Genomic DNA, 21,593 nt, shown 5'->3' with positions numbered 1-21,593 from the left:
GACACTTACTGGAAAACGCAGACGACCTGTCCAAGGGCTGCTAATCCATATCGCTCTGCACACGTGGAGTCCTTCGGGTCTCTATTCTCTGGCCAATGCTTTTATCCCTGCAGATGCTTTCCTTGGGCTCATTTCTTCGAAAATACAGCATGCGGTTTGAACGTGATGCAGATGACACACAAATTTACCTGGTTCCATTGGTTCCTATGGAACCAATGAAAAGAAGTTCTATGGTTTTCACACATGGTTGAACAATACATCTGAATCGGAGAGAGCAATGGAAACTCCCAAGGGAGTTAGTTCAAATGGTAGAGCACTTGCTGCTTATACTTTACTGTGGCAAAACTGGCTGTGTTTTGACAAACAGCCAGAGGTATTCACTGCTGAAGAAAAGGATAAACTGAACACAGTGCAGTTTAGGTCACCCCAAAACAGGGCTGCATTCACCCCTTGGGTAGAAAGTGTGAGGAGAAGGGCCCTTGCTCACACAGGGCCATTTCTTCAGTCGCTAGATTGTTGAGGGAATGGTTGTTAGACTTTTCTAGTCTTTATAGGAAATTTACAAAGTTTGGTTAGGGTTAGCAACGAGAGCAAGTCTTACAAGATATTCCTTGATTGATGATGGGCTGGAATTTCATTGAATAAACTTGCCTTCTGGGAGAGGTACATTTTACAGCCTTTCAAACAGAGAGCAAGAAAGCTTCCAAAAGGCCAACTTGATTTCAGTAAATCCACAGTATGTCACTCTATCAATCCAAGCCATTTCTGAGGTGGCATTGATTTTTCCACATTATCTTCTCAACTGAAGCCAAAGACTATTGGAGAATGCGGGCATCGATCCCGCTACCGCTCGCATGCTAAGCGAGCGCTCTACCATTTGAGCTAATTCCCCTACATCTGAGAATATTTTAGCCCCGCCCACTTCGACTCCTCCTCTGCCCCTCCACTGCACACTTTTCTAGACTTTCCAGATCTATGTATACAATCTGGATGGTGACCTGGGTCCGACGTTACCTGGAAAATGCAGGCGGAACAGGACGAGGTGGCCGAGTGGTTAAGGCGATGGACTGCTAATCCATTGTGCTCTGCACGCTTGGGTTCGAATCCCATCCTCGTCGCAGTACAGTCTACTTTAATCTGCCTTATTTACAAGGCAAGAAGATTGAATTGGTTCAAACAGCAGAACACTTGCACTTTGTTGTGACAAAACACGATGCATTATGACAATAAACCAGTGTTCTTGCAACTGTGGAAGGTGAACTGGATCAGACACTTACTGGAAAACGCAGACGACCTGTCCGAGGGCTGCTAATCCCTATCGCTCTGCACACGTGGAGTCCTTCGGGTCTCTATTCTCTGGCCAATGCTTTTATCCCTGCAGATGCTTTCCTTGGGCTCATTTCTTCGAAAATACAGCATGCGGTTTGAACGTGATGCAGATGACACACAAATTCACCTGGTTCCATTGGTTCCTATGGAACCAATGAAAAGAAGTTCTATGGTTTTCACACATGGTTGAACAATACATCTGAATCGGAGAGAGCAATGGAAACTCCCAAGGGAGTTAGTTCAAATGGTAGAGCACTTGCTGCTTATACTTTACTGTGGCAAAACTGGCTGTGTTTTGACAAACAGCCAGAGGTATTCACTGCTGAAGAAAAGGATAAACTGAACACAGTGCAGTTTAGGTCACCCCAAAACAGGGCTGCATTCACCCCTTGGGTAGAAAGTGTGAGGAGAAGGGCCCTTGCTCACACAGGGCCATTTCTTCAGTCGCTAGATTGTTGAGGGAATGGTTGTTAGACTTTTCTAGTCTTTATAGGAAATTTACAAAGTTTGGTTAGGTCAGATCCCAGCATAAGAGAAGTCATTTATCAGATGGAAACTGGTGAGAAAGTTCCCCCAACATTAAGGCATGAGCTTCCGGATGTTGCTCTCCTCCTCAGGGAGTGGAATCGTCTTGAACTACGTGATGGTGTTTTGTATCGGAGGAGGCAGGATGATGAGCAGGTCTCATTTCAGCTGGTGTTGCCAAGAGAGCTACGACCAACAGTCTTGACGTCCCTCCACAACGACATGGGTCATCTAGGGATTGAACGGACACTCGATCTCGTACGGACCCGATTTTTCTGGCCTCGAATGGCTGCTGACGTAGAGGCTAAAGTCAAAACTTGTGAACGCTGTGTTCGCCGGAAAGCCCTACCTGAGAAAGCTGCTCCATTAGTTAACATCAGGACCACTCGTCCACTGGAACTGCTTTGTATGGATTTCCTGTCACTCGAACCTGACACCAGCAACACAAAGGATATTCTGGTCCTTACAGATCACTTCACCAAGTTTGCTGTAGCCATGCCAAACGCCAGATCTACAGGAAGTCGAGGCGATCTACCAAACATCAGCTCGTAGGGAGTAAATCCTGTGACTTCGTTGCGGGTGCAATTGTATGCATGCACTAAGGGCTTCACATACTCTTTCCACTTTGACTTCTGCTTGTGCTCCAACGTCCCCAACATGCTCAGGAGAGTCCGGTTGAAGCGTTCCACAGGATTGCCACGAGGGTGGTACGGTGTAGTATGTGTCTTCTTAATGCCTGTAAGTTCACAGAGCTCTTTGATCAAGCGAGATTCAAAGTCAGGTCCTTGGTCTGTATGAAGGCGTTCTGGGATGCCATAATACACAATGAACTGTTCCCACAAACATTTGGCTACAGTCTTTGCCTTTTGATTGGCCGTTGGCATGGCTACAGCAAACTTGGTGAAGTGATCTGTAAGGACCAGAATATCCTTTGTGTTGCTGGTGTCAGGTTCGAGTGACAGGAAATCCATACAAAGCAGTTCCAGTGGACGAGTGGTCCTGATGTTAACTAATGGAGCAGCTTTCTCAGGTAGGGCTTTCCGGCGAACACAGCGTTCACAAGTTTTGACTTTAGCCTCTACGTCAGCAGCCATTCGAGGCCAGAAAAATCGGGTCCGTACGAGATCGAGTGTCCGTTCAATCCCTAGATGACCCATGTCGTTGTGGAGGGACGTCAAGACTGTTGGTCGTAGCTCTCTTGGCAACACCAGCTGAAATGAGACCTGCTCATCATCCTGCCTCCTCCGATACAAAACACCATCACGTAGTTCAAGACGATTCCACTCCCTGAGGAGGAGAGCAACATCCGGAAGCTCATGCCTTAATGTTGGGGGAACTTTCTCACCAGTTTCCATCTGATAAATGACTTCTCTTATGCTGGGATCTGACCTCTGGTTGTCTTTGAGGTCCAGCTGTGACAAGGATGAAATGACTGGCAGGCCGTGTTGAGTCTCTGTTATGTAGCCCTCTGGAATGGCATCCACAGAGGCCGACAAAGACTCCACCAGCGTGAAGCAGGTCCCAGCTGGATCTGATGAGAGGTGGGTTCGCACCTGACAACTCTGGCAGATGGCTTCCACAACATCAGGTGCGATTTCCTCCACATCACCAGGTTCAATAAGATGTTGTTGAGTGAACTGGTGAATCAAATCTAGGTCTTTCTGGAGAGGACGATCATCCAAAGAGTTATCATGTGGCCGGCGAGATAGTGCATCGGCGTCCATGTTTTGTTTGCCGGAACGATACTGCAACTTAAAGGAGTAGGTTGAAAGGGCAGCTAACCAGCGGTGACTGGTAGCGTCCAACTTGGCTGTTGTAAGAATGTACGTTAAGGGATTATTATCCGTGACAACAGTGAACGTGGCTCCGTACAGGTAGTCATGGAATTTCTCTGTAACGGACCATTTTAATGCAAGGAACTCCAACTTGTGTGCTGGATACCTAGTTTCGCTTGTTGTCAGACCTCGGCTGGCGTAGGCTATCACCCTCAACTTCCCCTCCTGTTCCTGGTACAAAGCAGCACCTAGACCCGTAGTGCTGGCATCAGTATGGAGAATATAGGGCTGCTTTGGGTTGGCAAACCCAAGAACAGGAGCAGAAGTGAGCTGTTCAATCAGTACTTCGAAAGCTTGCTGGCACTCCTGAGTCCATCGCTCTCCAAACTGCATCTTAGGATGGAACAAGTTGGTTTTGCTGGAGGCAACAGCTTTGGTGGATTTTCGAGTGACTGCATAGCCTCGGGTGAGCTGATTGAGAGGTTTGGCCAGGACAGCATAATCCCTGATGAAACGTCGGTAGTATCCTGCGAAACCCAGAAAAGATCTCAGTTCTTTCAAGTTAGTAGGGACTGGCCAGGATTTTAAGGCATTGACCTTTTCTGGGTCCGTCTCTACTCCTTTCTCAGACACCACGTGACCCAAGTAACGTACTGATGTCTGGAAGAATCTACATTTCTCGGGAGACAGTTTGAGACCAAACTCCTTCAACCGATGTAGAACTTTTAGTAGCCGCCGTTCATGCTCTTCCAAGGTGTCCGAGAATATAATCAGGTCATCCAGAAAAACAAGCACTTCTTTCAGGTTCCAATCGCCCATGCATTTTTCCATCAGACGTTGGAAGGTGCTGGGAGCATTCGTAACACCTTGCGGCATCCTATTAAACTCCCAGAATCCAAGGGGTGTCACAAAAGCGGTCTTGTGCTTGTCCGCTTCATTCATCTCAATTTGATAATACCCCGATTTTAAATCCAACACTGTGAACCATCGTGAACCTGTTAATGCTGAAAATGACTCCTCCAGGTTGGGAAGGGCATAAGCGTCTTTTATGGTTTGGAGATTCAACTTCCGGAAGTCAATACAAAGACGAACATCATTGTTCTTCTTCCGAACAACAACAATGGGTGAGGAGAATGGTGATTCTGACTCCCGAATCACCCCGGCGTCGAGCAGGTCTCGAAGATGATTCCGGACCGCTTCGATGTCATGAGGGTGGATTGGTCGAGCACGGTGTTTAAATGGAGTCTCGTCGTGGAGTTTTATGGAATGCTTCACCCTGTCTGTGCATCCAAAATCCAGACTGTGATGAGAGAAAACCTCAGGCAACTCGTTGAGTTTGTGAGCAACCCGGATTTTCCATTCCTCTGGAATGGGAGAATCTCCGAAATCATAATTAAGGGTGGCTCTGGGATGGTTCTCTGATGTGGGGACCTGAGTCTTGGCGTGATGTGACAAGACACACAGGGATGGCCCAATATCAGCAATGACACTGCTGGGGGGAACAAAGACATCTTGCTCAGATGCATTACGAAGGATAACAGGCACAAATTTCAGTGGCTGGTCTTGCAGCGTTATCAAACAGTTCACGACACAAAGACCACCAGGCAGGGGAGTTGTGGGATGTTCTATGATAACACTCTGGCCGACAGCAGGTGTTGGGACCTCCGCTATTCCATCCACGACAACAGCTCTGCCGGCAGGGATCAAAACAGGAATTAGGCTGGCCAATCTGATAATTCCTTCAGGGTTCTGCTTGTGACGAATCTGCAACAGTTTCAACACTGCACGATATCCAGGTAAGGTTGGCATAAAGTTGTTGGGCATACTTGAATACTGCTCATACAAAACTTCGAGTGTATTCATACCAATCAATACATGGGACTGGAATTCCGGTCGAACATCTGGGACGACGAGAGCAAGAGTGGAAACTGTGTACTCCGTGCCCAGGAAGCTTGATGGGAACGTTATGGCAGTTTCAACATACCCCAGGTAAGGGACGGCTTGACCTGCTGCACCTTCCACCTGAAGAAGATCATGCAGTGGTTGTACTGGATACTCAGAGAAATGGAGGTTGTAGAATGAAACCGGGATGGTTGTCACCTGTGATCCCGTGTCCAAGAGACACTGACACTCTTGGCCGGCAATACTCACAACTGCAGTACACCTTGAGCCCACTAGTCCTTCAGGCAGGTGCGACATCTCGAGAGAAGACTTATTCAGCTTGGCACACTCCACAATTTCTTTATCCTTGGGACATTGTTGGTCCTCAATGGTGCCTGTTCGCCCCTTAACAGGAACCACTGTTAGTTTAAATGCTGAGTATGGTGAAGAGAACGTCGCCATCTCTGCTGTCTTTCTGCAAACGATTTCCTTTTCATTGTGACAAGAGCTGGGTTTGGGGGATTGTCACACTGGAGCTTAATGTGACCATCTTCACCACAATGAAAACAGTAGCCAGGCTTTGGTCCGGAAGGCTGGCTGTGGGCTGATGGCATAGCATTTAACTTACCAGCCCTCGAACCTCCACCCGACCTACTGCCATTAGTGGCTCTTGGAACAGCAGGCTTTATTGGACTTGCCTGGGCAGCAGTTAAGGTGGCAAGCTGTCGTTGGATCTCAGCCAGCTGCTTTGCGAGTTGCTGGGTAATGGTGGTAAGTACAGCACACACACCTTTCTCCTCACTGTCGGTGACAGCATACTGGGCTTGGGCGCTGGCTTTTGGCTTGCTGGGGCCCAGATGCTGCTTCATCCTCAGCGCCTTAGCAGCTTCGCCGTCTTCCTCAGTGCGGAGCAAGAGCAGCAGTTCTGAGAATGAAGGTGGGTTCAACTTTCTTTGCTTGAGCTGCAGTTGAGCAATGAGAGCGTCGTTCCAGCAGCCTCGGCAAAACTGATTGAGTAGATGCCTACTGACCTCAGCCTCCAGGATTCCTCCTCGTTTCACAACCATGTTCAGTGCAACTTGAAGTCTCTGAAGGTACATAGACGGTTTCTCTCCAGTGTTTTGAAATGTATCAATGAATTTTGCATAAAGTTCATCTCCGTCTTGCACGGCTCCATATGCAGAATCCAGTGTCTGCAGATAGATGGCTGGCGATGTGTCAGGGCGCAGGTGCTTAATCATGTCAGCAGCAGGGGGCAGTAGGCTTTCAAAAATCCTCCTTGAACGATGGAGGTCAGAAACAGAGGGGTCTTGCAACAGCAAATCCACACCAGACCGCCATGTGTCATAGTCTGTTTCATTCTGTGGCCGTGGGACTTTGCCAGAAAAAGATCTGAGTCTCTGCGCTGAGTGGTGAAAACCGTTATCCTCACTTTTGACAATGTGCTCCACAACATAGCGCTGCACTTCTGGGGGATTGATCTCACGAGCAGTTATAGCTGGTTCGGCTGATCCGGGTCTGGGGGTTGCAGCTGGTGGTGACGCCGGAGACACAGGAAGTAAAGGGACTGATGGTAGTGGCTTCTCCTCGCCTCCCTGTGGCTCTTTCTCTGGAGTAGGGACATGCTGCAGCTTGCTGACAGAGTGACCAATGTGAGACATTGCACCATTTAAAACATCCGCAAAATCCCTCCCCGTAAGCTTTGCAAGATTCTGCAACTCTGTCAGGTAAGACTTAGTTGTAGCCTGCCCTACCTGTGCGGCGCAAACAATTGCCAGTTCAGATATTTCATACGCTACTTTTGGTTCACCCGCGTAGATAAAGTGTGGTAAAACGCTTTGCAACGCACTCACCGCAGCCCCAGAACTGAACTCCACGATGAGTGTTTGATCGAATGGGGAATCAGGTTCATCTATTGTTACCATTTTGGAAATAGACCCATACTGCTTCAAGAACTCAAAAACGTCATTATCAGTTACTGTATTTGTCATACCCTCCACCATTACTGAATTAGGTACCTTAATTTCATGTTTATGAAAAATGTCCATGATTTATACCTCTGATTGTCCAACAAAAATAAATGTGTGTGTTCCAAGACCTTATCAAATCCTCCTGGCTAGCTCGCCAATTATGTAGCATATATTAAATGTACAGTTTAAGGTATTAATAATAATAATAATAGTAGTAGTAGTAGTAGTAGTAGTAGTAGGCTAGATAAACAGAAGATATAGATTCGGCTCAGGAAGGAAATGGAGGACTGGAAACACCACACAGAGACCAGAATTGAGTTGCAAAAAGGGTACCATATATTAGAAACAAATAAATATAACAGAAAATTACTGTAACAATAACTTACAGAAAATATATAATTGTATTTAAATAAAATAAATAACTCAACTATTTAAGTTGGATAAAGATAATTCACAGAAATTATATAATTGTATTTCAAGTAAAATACATAACTCAACTACTGAGGTTGGATAAAGAACAAAAAAATAAATCAATGCAAGATTAACCCACAATTGTTGCAATCAGAATTTTGTAACACACATGTCATCATTCAACAATTAAATACATAAATTATGACCCAGCATCCCCGTCCCAAAGTTCACAAAAAGTTCCACGTTGCCAGTAACGGAAGAGGAGTGTGCGTGTGTGTGTTAAGGAGCAGAGGGGGGAATAGTGTGTGGAAGTGTGGGGTGCAAGGTTCTGGCTGACTCCAATGGAGCCTCCTACCCGGCCCGGCAGGAGTAGTGGGAATTGGGGGAATTGCTGGTGAATATTTCAGTCGAAGCTCTTGGGTAGCTCGCCATCACAATCATCTAATCACTTTCATCATCTCCATTGACACCTGGCCTACATGAAACAAGGCCAGAGCAACAATAAATTCCATGTGTACACATCTGTTAATACTAATTGTGGGAAAAAGTATTTAAATAAATGCAACTTCAAATTAATACAAAATACTTCAGAAGTGCATAAATTATTCAAAATCAAATACAAGTAAAGGCACCTTTTGTTAGCTGACATATCATATTTATCACAATAAATATACATACATTCATAGATCAGACCATACATCAACATTGTCATGATTAACATTGTCATGAACCAATCTCTTAAGAGTCTGCCAGAGGCTAACATAAGCTAACTGGCAAAAGGCTAGCGGCCGCTATAATAATACCCGTTAGCATTAGCATAGCTAACATGCTACAATCGCTAATTAACACTCACCAGTTCAGTATGGACGGATTCAACCCCAAAACCCCGCAGCGGACCCAGCGGCAGTCGGCTCCTATGAGTTTAAAGGACGTCACATAAACCAGCAAGTATATAATATATAATTCGGCGGAGAATTTGCAACAAACAATTCACCTCACCTGCAGCACAGACAGATCAGACGCGAGTGGCTCAATGCAAAGAGACCGGAAGCTACCGCAGCTTCCTCTAAAAATAGACTGCCGTGACTGGCGGCAACCCGTCACGTGACATTACGTCACTATCGCGGGAGTACAGGTAACACCGCGATATTAATGACGAAATTGAAAGGAAAGGAGAAAAACCTGCTTTATGCACCTGGGTTACATTAGCAACGAGAGCAAGTCTTACAAGATATTCCTTGATTGATGATGGGCTGGAATTTCATTGAATAAACTTGCCTTCTGGGAGAGGTACATTTTACAGCCTTTCAAACAGAGAGCAAGAAAGCTTCCAAAAGGCCAACTTGATTTCAGTAAATCCACAGTATGTCACTCTATCAATCCAAGCCATTTCTGAGGTGGCATTGATTTTTTCCACATTATCTTCTCAACTGAAGCCAAAGACTATTGGAGAATGCGGGCATCGACCCCGCTACCTCTCGCATGCTAAGCGAGTGCTCTACCATTTGAGCTAATTCCCCTACATCTGAGAATATCTTAGCCCCGCCCACTTCGACTCCTCCTCTGCCCCTCCACTGCACACTTTTCTAGACTTTCCAGATCTATGTATACAATCTGGATGGTGACCTGGGTCCGACGTTACCTGGAAAATGCAGGCGGAACAGGACGAGGTGGCCGAGTGGTTAAGGCGATGGACTGCTAATCCATTGTGCTCTGCACGCGTGGGTTCGAATCCCATCCTCGTCGCAGTGCAGTCTACTTTAATCTGCCTTATTTACAAGGCAAGAAGATTGAATTGGTTCAAACAGCAGAACACTTGCACTTTGTTGTGACAAAACACGATGCATTATGACAATAAACCAGTGTTCTTGCAACTGTGGAAGGTGAACTGGATCAGACACTTACTGGAAAACGCAGACGACCTGTCCGAGGGCTGCTAATCCATATCGCTCTGCACACGTGGAGTCCTTCGGGTCTCTATTCTCTGGCCAATGCTTTTATCCCTGCAGATGCTTTCCTTGGGCTCATTTCTTCGAAAATACAGCATGCGGTTTGAACGTGATGCAGATGACACACAAATTTACCTGGTTCCATTGGTTCCTATGGAACCAATGAAAAGAAGTTCTATGGTTTTCACACATGGTTGAACAATACATCTGAATCGGAGAGAGCAATGGAAACTCCCAAGGGAGTTAGTTCAAATGGTAGAGCACTTGCTGCTTATACTTTACTGTGGCAAAACTGGCTGTGTTTTGACAAACAGCCAGAGGTATTCACTGCTGAAGAAAAGGATAAACTGAACACAGTGCAGTTTAGGTCACCCCAAAACAGGGCTGCATTCACCCCTTGGGTAGAAAGTGTGAGGAGAAGGGCCCTTGCTCACACAGGGCCATTTCTTCAGTCGCTAGATTGTTGAGGGAATGGTTGTTAGACTTTTCTAGTCTTTATAGGAAATTTACAAAGTTAGGTTAGGGTTAGCAACGAGAGCAAGTCTTACAAGATATTCCTTGATTGATGATGGGCTGGAATTTCATTGAATAAACTTGCCTTCTGGGAGAGGTACATTTTACAGCCTTTCAAACAGAGAGCAAGAAAGCTTCCAAAAGGCCAACTTGATTTCAGTAAATCCACAGTATGTCACTCTATCAATCCAAGCTATTTCTGAGGTGGCATTGATTTTTCCACATTATCTTCTCAACTGAAGCCAAAGACTATTGGAGAATGCGGGCATCGATCCCGCTACCTCTCGCTTGCGCCTGCTGTATCCTGATTTCTCCGCCAAAGTAAGCCCAAAGTAAGCCCACAACAGCCAATCACGTTCCTCCCTGTGGGCTTACTTTGGGCTTACTTTGGACCAACGACTAATCACGTTCCAATCACGTGGGCTTACTTACGACCAATCACGTTCCAATCACGTGGGCTTACTTATGACCAATCACGTCCCAGCGATCATTCTCACTTTGACAGTCCGTCCACACTTTGGTAAGTCCTGTATTACTCTGTTATTAAACGTAATTTTTAAAGGTTTTCTTGGATAAATTAAGAGAAAAAGATATCTCTAAGGTTAATATAAAATGTAAAATCAAATATTAAAAAGTAAAATTATAAATATCGCTTAATAATTAATAATTACCGGTATGTGTGAAAGCCGCTGTTTTCAGCTGGAGTACTGACAGGCGGGAAGTTCAAATATTGTCAATTCTGATTTTAAAAACGCAACGTTAGTTAGGTAAAACGAAGGAGTAAAAGTAAAAAATATATTAATATTAATACATACGTCAATATAGGCTGTAACGTTACGATACGCCCATATGATATGAACGGTAAAATGTAATCCCGCCCATATGAACGATGAACTACATGTATGTATTCCCGCCGTAACTTATGAATGAAAAACTTCATGTATGTACGTGAGACTTCTCCCGCACATATATAAGATGTGTATATGTCCATATATATAACGTTACAGTAGTCTTGCACACACTGTAGGACCAGTGGCCGAAATGTCAATGTCATATTAAAAGTTTCTTTCATATGGAGCCTCCGGTGTGCTACACTAATTTTTAGAAATTTTACCACAATTTATGTGGTGTATACCAATAAACTCAGATTAAGAAAATATGTTCACTTAATCACAATTAATTCACTTAATCACAATTAATTGTTAACAATCTTGTTTGTTTGTTTGCAAAAATTACTTTAATATCACATTTTCAGTGTTGAACCAAATGATACACAGTTTTGTACTGACTGGTTTTATCGTGTATTCACATATTATAATTTTATATGATTTATCAAGTGGGGACAGTAAAATTTTGTGCCTCGTCTTTGATCAATATACAGGTATCATTCAGATAACTAGAGCTAATAGTCTTTTATTTTTCTTTCAGATAATGTATGCATATCCAGTTTTTCGCCGCCAGTCAGCTGGTTCTACCAGGCTGCTCATGGCACCCACGGAGGAGGCGAAGGCGCTCACCAACACCAGGTCTGGGAGGGCCAAACCCAAAGAGGAGGTGCTGGCAGAGGCCAGTACTTTCGTCAGGGGTCACGGTGGAGACCCAGCTGACCGGTTCCTGGTCCTCGCCCAATGCCAGCTGCAGTTTGGTATGTTCCAGGGCCAGAGGTTCAGGTGGCTCCTGGAGAACAGCCTGGGATATGCTCTTTACCTGCTGCACAGCATTTCTAAGGAGACGGTGCAGGCTAACCCTCTGTCGGAGAACAAGCAGCTCTTCCAGGAGTACGCCTCTCAGATTGGAGAGATGGTGGTGGAGCTGGGGGTGTTCGGCCGCAAGCAGGAGATGCAGAAGAGAGCGCGGGACACTGGCGACCAGGGCCACTTGATGGTGGAGTTTGGGGTTTTCAAGGGTCGCTCCATGAAGGAAGTCCATGAGGACCAGAGCCAGAAGGCCCAGGCCCTCATCAAATACCTGGAGACTGCTGATGCCTGGCCCAACACCAACATGGCCATTTTCAAGGCGTATGTCTTGAAGAGACGCACTGCAGCCTCCACTTCCCCTGCACCTCCATCCTCTGCACTTCCATCTGCAGCCTCCACTTCCTCTGCACCTCCATCCTCTGCACCTCCATCCTCTGCACTTCCATCTGCAGCCTCCACCTCCTCTGCACCTCCAGCAGGAGTCCAAAGTGGTGCATGGAAGCCCACCACTGTGAAATCCCTGCTGGCAAAGAATTTGTCTCCTTCACAGATCGTGAGGAAGATGATGTCACCAGTCAAACTCTGTGAGTACGAGTGTGAATTTTGAATTTCCCCTACAGCAGTCCTACATGTGTAGCTTGTACCATTTTAACAGATTATACAAACGTGTCCTCTTTTTCCCAGCTCCAGCACCTCAGCTCTCCTTACCTCCACGCTCCAAACCCCGGCAGCTTTTCCCTGCTGGTAAGTATGCACCATCTTGCAGACATTTGTCTCTGTGCATTGTCAACAGTAGGCCTAATGCTTTTAACATTTCCTCTCCAGAGTCTGCTGAGATCGGTGATGAGGAGATGGTTTCTGCTGCAGCGCAGTGTGAAGCTCAGCTCGATACAGGTGTGGCATATGACACAAATGCAAATATTATGAGAATGTGTAGCGACAACACTAAGAATGTTATTGTGTGGAAAATTCCTGTGTTTTAAATATATTTTTATTCCCAATACAGCATAAAACCACATCAACCAGGATGCAAACCTTAAAGATGTACAAAGGTGTCTCTGTTTTTTTTTGCGTTTTTGCTTAACTCCACTCACCCCATGTGCTCCGAATCATCACTCATGCCTTTGTTTTTAACAATGACCCTGCATGCTCCTCTCATTCACGCTTTAGCTCCCTCTGGACTGCTGGGATGTCGTTGTTCTAATCATAACAATAGTAGTTGTTACTGTGTCTGTGTGCATGTTTCATATCTGTGGGCCTCATCAATACTTACAAGTTAATTTTGCATAATTTTCCATGTGTTTACCCTGGGTTCTTTGCTTCGTATTATACTGACATTAAAAACAGTGTAACCTTAACATTGTGGCAGTTTGTGAGTTGCTTTCATGACATGTTACTATCAAAACATTCAATCTAATTTTGTTTTGCTGCCTGTTTGCTTAATTCCTCCTTCATCAGCTCTTGCAGCCACGGTGCCTCCTGAGTCCTCTGCTGACCCTCCACCTGCAGCTCCTCTTCATCAGCCGCCGGCTGAGCTTCCCAGTCACTGGAAGGATCAGCTTCCATCTTACCAGCAGGCGTGGATCCGGCAGACGTTGTTCAAGGCCAACCCACGCACCGGGAAGCCAGAGCTGGTCTCACAGCTGAAGCTGTGGTGGTACCCTCCTCAGGACCCCCTCATTCACGCCCAGCCTCCTGCCTCACCTGACCTCTTCTTCTGCCGCCCACTCTTCCTGTGGATGCCCCAGAAGATGTGGCAGTTCCCTCTGACCTGCGTCCGCCCAGCCTGTGCCAAGCACAGACTCACCGCCGCCGGAGTCTACAGGACGGTGCGGAAGGTGCTGGACATCGACGGCTGGTACGACCTCGCCACCGAGTACCTGGAGTGCAAAGGCTGCTCCAAGAAGTATCCAGCGTGGTCGGAAGACATCTTGGGCCAGCTGGATATGGGCCACCGCAGCCAGTTCCCAGCTCTGCTCACTTACAGGTAATTTATGATCAATGTCAACCATTATTACAGCAGGTGCTTTTATTTGTGGGTTGTTTTTCTGACATTACACTCTTTCCTCTCCTCAGATACTCGTGTGGCGTCCGCGTGCTGCGGATGATGAGGGAGAGGACGATGGGCAACAGCGCGACCCAGCTGTTCAAGAAGCTGCAGGAACAGCACAGCGAGGCGTGGATGGAGCGCGTCCTGCAGTACCTGTCAGCTTGTGAGCCCTTCGCTCGGTCCGCTGTTGTCCGCCCCCCCGTCTTCGCTGAGCCTCCCTGCCTACCTGCCCTCCCCAAGCCCAAGTGACTGCTGGCCGTGTACGCTAGGGATGTGCTCAGCCGGCTGCACGAGGTGAAGGCCAAGATCACCTCCATCTTTGGCTCGGTCCTCAAGATGGACTCCACCAAGAAGGTACCACAGCCCTCTTTATGTGCAGAGTTTTGAGTGCAAACATAAGAGACAGTTTTTAACTCCTTATCTTTTCTGAATAGGTCACGAAGAAGCTCGCCGGTGCTGCCGCAGGTACAGCTGCCTGGTGCACTAATGTCGGGAACGAGTACGGCCAAGTGCTCGTCTCAGTCCTGACAGCTGGTGAGGGACAGGCGCTTGACGCCATGGCAGCTGGCCTGGTGAGGCGGTACAGTGAGGCGGGTGAGGCACCTCCCAAGGTCATCTATGTGGACAGAGACTGCTGCAGCCAGCGTGGCCCCTGTCGGGTGAAGGCCATGTTTACAGGGTGGGATGAGCTCCAGGTGCGCCTGGACATCTGGCACTTCATGCGGCGATTTGCTGCAGGTGTCACCACGGAGGCTCACCCCCTGTACGGCGTGTTCATGGCCCGCCTCTCCACCTGCGTCTTCCAGTGGGACCCGGAGGACGTCGCCGCTCTTCGCTGCGCCAAGGAGGGCGAGCTGGCAGCGAGGGGAGTCGGCCACATCTCCGAGGAGGCGGTGACCACGCTGATCACCCGGAGGGAGCTGGCGCTGCACTGCAGGAGGAAGACCAGGGGGGCGGAGGAGACCAGCAGACTGATCGGGTCCCTCATCAGTCTGTTTGACAGCCCAAGCGGGAAGGACACTCTGGGCATTCCTCTGCTGGACCACGAGCGGATCCAGCAGATCTGGAAGGAGCAGCAGAAGCACCTGAGCTGTATCCAGGACCCGGAGGACTTCCCGCTCTACATCAAGACCGGCACCCTGAAGAAAGGCAATGTAGAGCTGTGCTGCTACAGGTGTGCCCGGGGCTCCACCTCCCTGGAGTCCTTCCACCTCCACCTCAACAGGTTCATTCCAGGTATTGCACACATATGCGTTACTAGTTTTATACCTCTTCTTTCTCAGAATGTGTGGCTTTATTTTTTAACATCTATTATGTGTTATAGATACTTCATATGTTTTACAAAAGTGACATGCCTCTTTGTGTTCTGAACCTTCAGGAACCAGTGCCAGCGACGCCCATTTCCAGGCGTACCTTCTGGACGGGCTGATGCGCTGGAACGATGACCGGATGGAGGAAGCTGTGAAGGGAGCATCTTCCATCCGGTCCTACGGCAGCGCTCTGAGAGAGGCGGTGGACCAGCTCAGCCAGAAGGTGCTCGGGAGACGCTGGGATGAGCGCTATCGCACCCCTGGAGCCTACACAGGTAACAAACTGTTCAACATGGAAAAAAACAGCAAGATGAACGTTCTTATATGCAGTACCATGACATGTGTCGGAGGAGACTTCCCCTTCTTCAGAAGTGTCATCAGGTGCACCATGAAACCTATGAAAAAAGGAAATACAAAAAAAGAAACAACAAGAAAAGGTTAAACACATTAAACATTTCACTTACTATTTCCTAATACAGATTTAAAAACAAACAAAAAAATTGACAAACGTCACAGCAGCCCAGAGGAGAACAAAGAAACAAGGTGATGGAGATGAGCACAGGTGAACACTCAGGTGATGCTCACGGGGCTCAGTAGTCTCCTCCCTGGCCACTAGATGGCAGTCAGAAGTCATTCACTGTCATTTACACTGTGTATTAATCAATGTAACCTTTCATGTATTCAGTGAAATATATATATAAAACCCTCTTTTTTTCTGTTTTGTCTTTTTGTTTTTTCCAAGGTGAACTGCTGGGTATGGAGTACCTCTATAGCCAGACCGGCAAGGAGCTGACCCCAGTGCTCCAGGACACCGAGGAGGAGGACAGGCTGGTGGAGGAGGTGAATGATGAGGACATACAAGATGAGGGGTATGTTGAAGAGAGCGTGGAGGACATCACCGTTCCTGTTCTGTATGAGGACGACCCCTCCCGTGCTGTGCAGAGCAGGCCCTCATCATCACCGGGTCTTCAGGCCTCTTCTCAGCCACCTCCACCTCCTCCTCCTCAGGCCTCTGCACCACCTGCTGATGTGCTGCCCTCAAGCAGCACATCTGGTGAGGCTCAGGTAAGACACTTCAATAACTATTTCAGTCCAATCTCAATGACATTTTATTTCACAGATATTAATTTTAATCTATGAATTCATTAGGGAGAAGTCATCGGGCCGGATGGGGTCGCCGGGTGGGACAAGGTCCAGGATCTCGCCGCCTGCCTGGTGGATCTCCATGAGGCTCCTTACCTCACCGAGCTGCAGGTGGGCCAGATCGTCCGGCTGTGGACAGCTCTCCCTGAGGTGGACAAACAGCGTGTGGACTACCAGCCTCGCCACCAGGAGCGCCTCACACACGGCCGCTTCAAGGCTCCGAAGCGGTCTGGAGTCACACCGGGCGTGGAGAGCGTGAAGCGCTGCCTGATAGGCCATCCTGGGGGTCCGGCACAGTGGCCCAGCACCAGCCGCTTGGTTGAGGCAATGTGCATCAAACTGTGCACGTTGCACAAGTCTCCAACCAAGAAGGCTGGAGTGTCGACCCCCAGGTGGTCCAAGATCCTCGGGGCGTACCACCACATCCGGGAGCTGGTGCTCAACACGCCGCGGGTCATGGCGGAGACCACCCTGCAGCTCTTTGAGCTCAATCAGAGGACACTCATCCAGTGGTAGGTCTCATGTACCCCCTGGAAAGCCTTCAAATACCCCCAGGGGTACTAGTACCCCCATTTGAGGACGACTAATCTAACACAAATGATCTTCTTTCAGGTTTCAACGGAGGCAGAAGAGCCAGGAGATGAGTGTCCTCTCCCAGGGGATGCCTCCCACCTCCCAGATCGCCGTGGCACCGGACCAGCTTCTGGCCCCGAAGGACAAACTGGCGCTCCTTCCATCAACATCTGGGCCACGCCATGAATTTGTCCTTCCTCCGAATCTGGAGGGACAGGCTCCCCTCCTGCGGCCAGGCAGACGGCCCGCTGCTGCCACCAGGGACCGCCCCATCACGCCCACCCCCACAGCACCACCACCACCTGCAGCAGCTCAGTCAGGGCGTCTCGTCCTGAACCCCGACAACACGCTGTCGCTGGTGCTGGCAGCTCCTGGTGTCTGCACACCCGGCCTGGCTCCTCCTGCTCCTCTTGCTCCTCCTGCTCCCGTGTCCCGCTTCACGGAGAGGAACCGACGCCGGCGGGCTCTTGAGGAGGAGGCAGGAGCTGCAAAGAGGAAATATGTGCGAGAGGTGCCATACAACAAGTGTGCACAGTGTGGTCAGCCAAAAACCAAGGAGTTTGGCCACAGCCGTTTTGGAGGCGCCACCTTCTGCCCTGCGGCCTCACAGGGAAAGTCTCTGGAGGAGTGGCTGCAGGAGCAGAGAGCTGCAAAATGACTCGTCTGTATATAGTGTATATATTGTGTATATATTGTGTTTATATTGTGTGGGTGCATTTTTGAAAAACTCTTTGAAACATCTTAAATTAATCACTGTACAGCTTTAATTACAGTTGGCAACAAAAGACATGAACAACAAAACAAAACAAATGCCAAAAGTGTGACCACCTTTATTAACTCGCACTGCTTTAAGGTCACCAGAGCTGCACAGGTCGCTGCTGGAGTCCTCTCTCCTCTGTGATGACATCACAGAGCAGGTGGACAGGATGACAACTGCCTTGCTGAGGAAGCTTAAGGTGAAGGTGAGTCTCCATCCTGTCCACCTGCTCTGTGATGTCATCACTGAGGAGAGAGGACTCCAGCAGCAACCTGTGCAGCTCTGGTGACCTGGAGGGTGAAAGCAGTGCGAGTTAATAATGGTGGTCACACTAAACACTGACACTTTGCTGCCCCGGGCGATGCAGCTCCTCCATCTCCTGGGTAGGAGGAAGCCTCTTCTTTGCCACCAGGCTCCTTTGGGCTCCTTCTGGCTCGCCGTGCCAGGTGCGCCTCCACTGCTCCGGCTTCTACGAGGACCGGTTTTCCTGTCCGTCTGTGGCCCGGGGACAGGATTTTGAATTCTGGCTGGAAGTGAACGTGGCAGCCAATCCACAGCCTGCAAGAGAAGACAGTCACAGGTCAAAAAGTGCCTGAAGTGACTGTGATTTTCTGATGCGTGTGTTTTGCTGTGTGTGTTTTGCTGTGTGCTTTCTGATGTGTGTGTTTTGCTGTGTGATTTCTGATGTGTGTTTTCCCTTAATGTTTGTTTGGGAACATACTGTATTAAAAGACTATAAGCTTAATTATCCTTTCATGTGCTTCTTGTTACTTTAACAGCATCACACACACAGTTAGTGGGTGGACCTGAATTGATTCCTGAGGGGTCGGGGTGGTGGGGGTTGTTGACAGAGCTGTCCATCTCTTGGGTCATTAGGGGGTCAAAGGGTGATAAACAGTCATTAATGTAACCCCCCCTCCCTCAAAATGAAGTGTGTCACTCAGAAGTCACCTGGCACTTGTAAAGCCATTAAAGTGTGCAGCTGGCTGGGGGCAGGCACTCTTCCACTGACCTACCCCTGAACTTGATCAGCTGTGCTCTGCCCACAGGATGCTTTGCTGCAATAGAATAAATACTTCGTGTCACGAACTGGTCAGGTTAGTGGCAAAAAAGAAGGGAGTGCACACGTAACATACAAAGCCAAATAATTTATTAATTAATCAGATAAATGTAAATTAAGTAACTGATCGATGAAATTATTGAAATTGAAATTAAGTCAAAACAAACCAAAATGGATGTGTGTGAATAAATGTCAATCAGTCATGTATGCAGTGTATGGGTGTGAATGAAGTGTGCTGTATGTGAGTGTTGTATGCCAGAGGGAAAATCAAACTCAGTCCCACATGGCAGGTGGGAACATGAGACCCAGGTTACCAGCTTGGAAGCAGCAAAAGAGTGAGTGCTGGATAAGACTGCTCTTAAATACCCAGCACACAGGTGAGGCCATTTAGGCTGACGACCTGCCCACCACTGCCAACAAGGAAATAGGACAGCCAATCAGCACGCAGAGGGGCAGGACGTCACACCCCCCTCCTAAAGAATGGGGTCCCACCACATTATCCATCAACTCCTCCACCTCTCCACAACCTGGACCCTAGGAGCAAATTGAGAGCAGTGAGAAGGCAGAATTTTAAAACAGCAAACTAGACAATCAGTGAGCACACAAACCACTAAGGCGACCGAGAAAGGGCATCAGCCATAACGTTCTCTGATCCCTTGATGTGTCGAATATCCAAATTGTATGGCTGTAAACACAACGCCCACCGCATCAGCCTCTGATTTGGATTCTGAAGTGATCGCAGGAAAGTCAGTGGGTTGTGATCTGTGTAAACAACAAGTGGGGTTAGACCAGGTCCCAAATACACTTCAAAATGCTGTAATGCCCATATTAAAGCAAGCGCCTCCTTCTCTATCACAGAGTAGTTAAGCTGATATCTATTGAATTTCTTTGAAAAGAAAGCCACAGGTCTTTCAACCCCATGGTCTCCTGTCTGCAAAAGAACAGCTCCTGCTCCTACGTTAGAGGCATCCACCTGCAGGGAAAAACCTGCATCGAACCGGGGAGCAGCCAGCACAGGCTCCGCACAAAGAAGTGCCTTGACATTTTCAAACGCTGAACTACACCTGTCTGTCCAGACAAATTGTGTGTCTTTTTTCAACAGTGCTGTCAGTGGCTCTACAACAGATGAAAAATTGCGACAAAAGCTTCGATAATATCCCACCATCCCTAAAAAACGCATTAGTTCTTTCTTGGTGGTTGGAGGGGGATACTTCACAATTGCAGCCACCTTATCCTGCAACATCCGCACCTGGCCCTGACCGACTACTTTTCCTAAATAGGTAACAGTGGCCTTTGCAAATTCACACTTTGCCAAATTCACAGTCAACCCTGCCCAGACCAACCTGTCAAACAAACAAAACCAACAATCAACCCAACAAAACCAACCATCCATATATCCAACGTACCAACCAACCATCAAACCAACAAAACCAACCATCCATCTATCCAACGTACCAACCAACCATCAAACCAACAAAAACCAACGTACCAACCAACCATCAAACCAACAAAACCAACCAACCATCTATCCAACGTACCAACCAACCATCAAACCAAAGTACCAACCAACCATCAAACCAACAAAACCAACCAACCATCTATCCAATATACCAACCAACTATCCAACGTAACCCAACCAACCATCTATCCAACGTAACCCAACCAGCCATCTATCCAACGTAACCCAACCAGCCATCTAACCAACGTAACCAACCAACCATCTATCCAACGTAACCAACCATCTATCCAACGTAACCCAACCAGCCATCTAACCAACGTAACCCAAAAAGCCATCTATCCAACGTAACCCAACCAGCCATCTATCCAACGTAACCCAACCAGCCATCTATCCAACGTAACCCAACCAACCATCTATCCAACGTAACCCAACCAACCATCTATCCAACGTAACCCAACCAGCCATCTATCAAACGTAACCCAACCAACCATCTATATATCCAACGTACCAACCAACCATCAAACCAACAAAACCAACCATCCATCTATCCAACGTAGCAACCAACCATCAAACCAAAGTACCAACCAACCATCAAACCAACAAAACCAACCAACCATCTATCCAATATACCAACCAACCATCAAACCAGAAAAACCAACCAACCATCTATCCAACGTACCAACCAACCATCAAACCAAAAAAACCAACCAACCATCTATACAACGTACCAACCAAATGTTGAGTGCTGGAACCACTGAAAAGTCTGGGACAGCCAAACCAAAATTGGAACCTCCCCAGCCCTGACTAACTAACAGACATTTAGCAACCCCATAACTACCTACACTCCTCCCTAGTCTTCGTGCTACTACATATGGTGGGTATTTATGCACTTAAGCCCACTGGGAAGAAAAAGCAACTGTTACCAGCGACCTTTCCTTGCACCATGGATGTGCTCCCGAGACGACTGCTCTGCCCACGTTTGCAGCCACACTAAATTCCCCAAGACCAGCTCCCCTATTGGAAACCAGCCTCCTTAGCCTAACAGGGGACTACTGGTCCCTTATAATGGTACTTGCCTGTCCCAACCCAACACAAAGTTCCAACACTTTTATTTACTGCAACCAAACCTCACAAATTTAAGTTAACAAAACTTAAAGACAAATGTTCAATTGCTACTTCCAAACTCCGACA

General features: G+C 47.7%; 1 protein-coding gene, 1 long non-coding RNA gene and 3 other non-coding genes across 5 annotated transcripts; 4 read left to right on the top strand and 1 right to left on the bottom strand.

The window, feature by feature from the left end:
- Positions 1–819: 819 nt before the first annotated feature.
- trnaa-agc (transfer RNA alanine (anticodon AGC)) lies at positions 820–892 on the bottom strand. The gene has a single exon. It is a non-coding gene; the product is annotated as a tRNA-Ala (tRNA).
- Positions 893–1,036: 144 nt separating this feature from the next.
- Positions 1,037–1,118, top strand: trnas-gcu (transfer RNA serine (anticodon GCU)). Its single transcript has one exon. It is a non-coding gene; the product is annotated as a tRNA-Ser (tRNA).
- An 8,437-nt stretch (positions 1,119–9,555) lies between these two features.
- trnas-gcu (transfer RNA serine (anticodon GCU)) lies at positions 9,556–9,637 on the top strand. The gene has a single exon. It is a non-coding gene; the product is annotated as a tRNA-Ser (tRNA).
- A 2,946-nt stretch (positions 9,638–12,583) lies between these two features.
- Positions 12,584–12,950, top strand: LOC131990776 (uncharacterized). The gene is made up of 3 exons (XR_009396085.1): positions 12,584–12,634; positions 12,735–12,794; positions 12,876–12,950. It is a non-coding gene; the product is annotated as an uncharacterized LOC131990776 (long non-coding RNA).
- A 351-nt stretch (positions 12,951–13,301) lies between these two features.
- Positions 13,302–14,894, top strand: LOC131991607 (uncharacterized). Its single transcript, XM_059357071.1, has 3 exons — positions 13,302–14,037; positions 14,127–14,454; positions 14,535–14,894. Exons 1-2 carry the CDS (start codon positions 13,436–13,438, stop codon positions 14,347–14,349), a joined length of 825 nt encoding a protein of 274 aa, XP_059213054.1. The 5' UTR covers positions 13,302–13,435; the 3' UTR covers positions 14,350–14,454; positions 14,535–14,894.
- Positions 14,895–21,593: the final 6,699 nt, after the last annotated feature.

The sequence above is a fragment of the Centropristis striata genome, chromosome 18 (genome assembly GCF_030273125.1).
Source record: "Centropristis striata isolate RG_2023a ecotype Rhode Island chromosome 18, C.striata_1.0, whole genome shotgun sequence".
Taxonomy (NCBI): Eukaryota; Metazoa; Chordata; class Actinopteri; order Perciformes; family Serranidae; genus Centropristis; species Centropristis striata.
The sequence above is the reverse complement of the archived record's forward strand: the minus strand, read 5'-3'. Positions and strand labels throughout refer to the sequence as shown.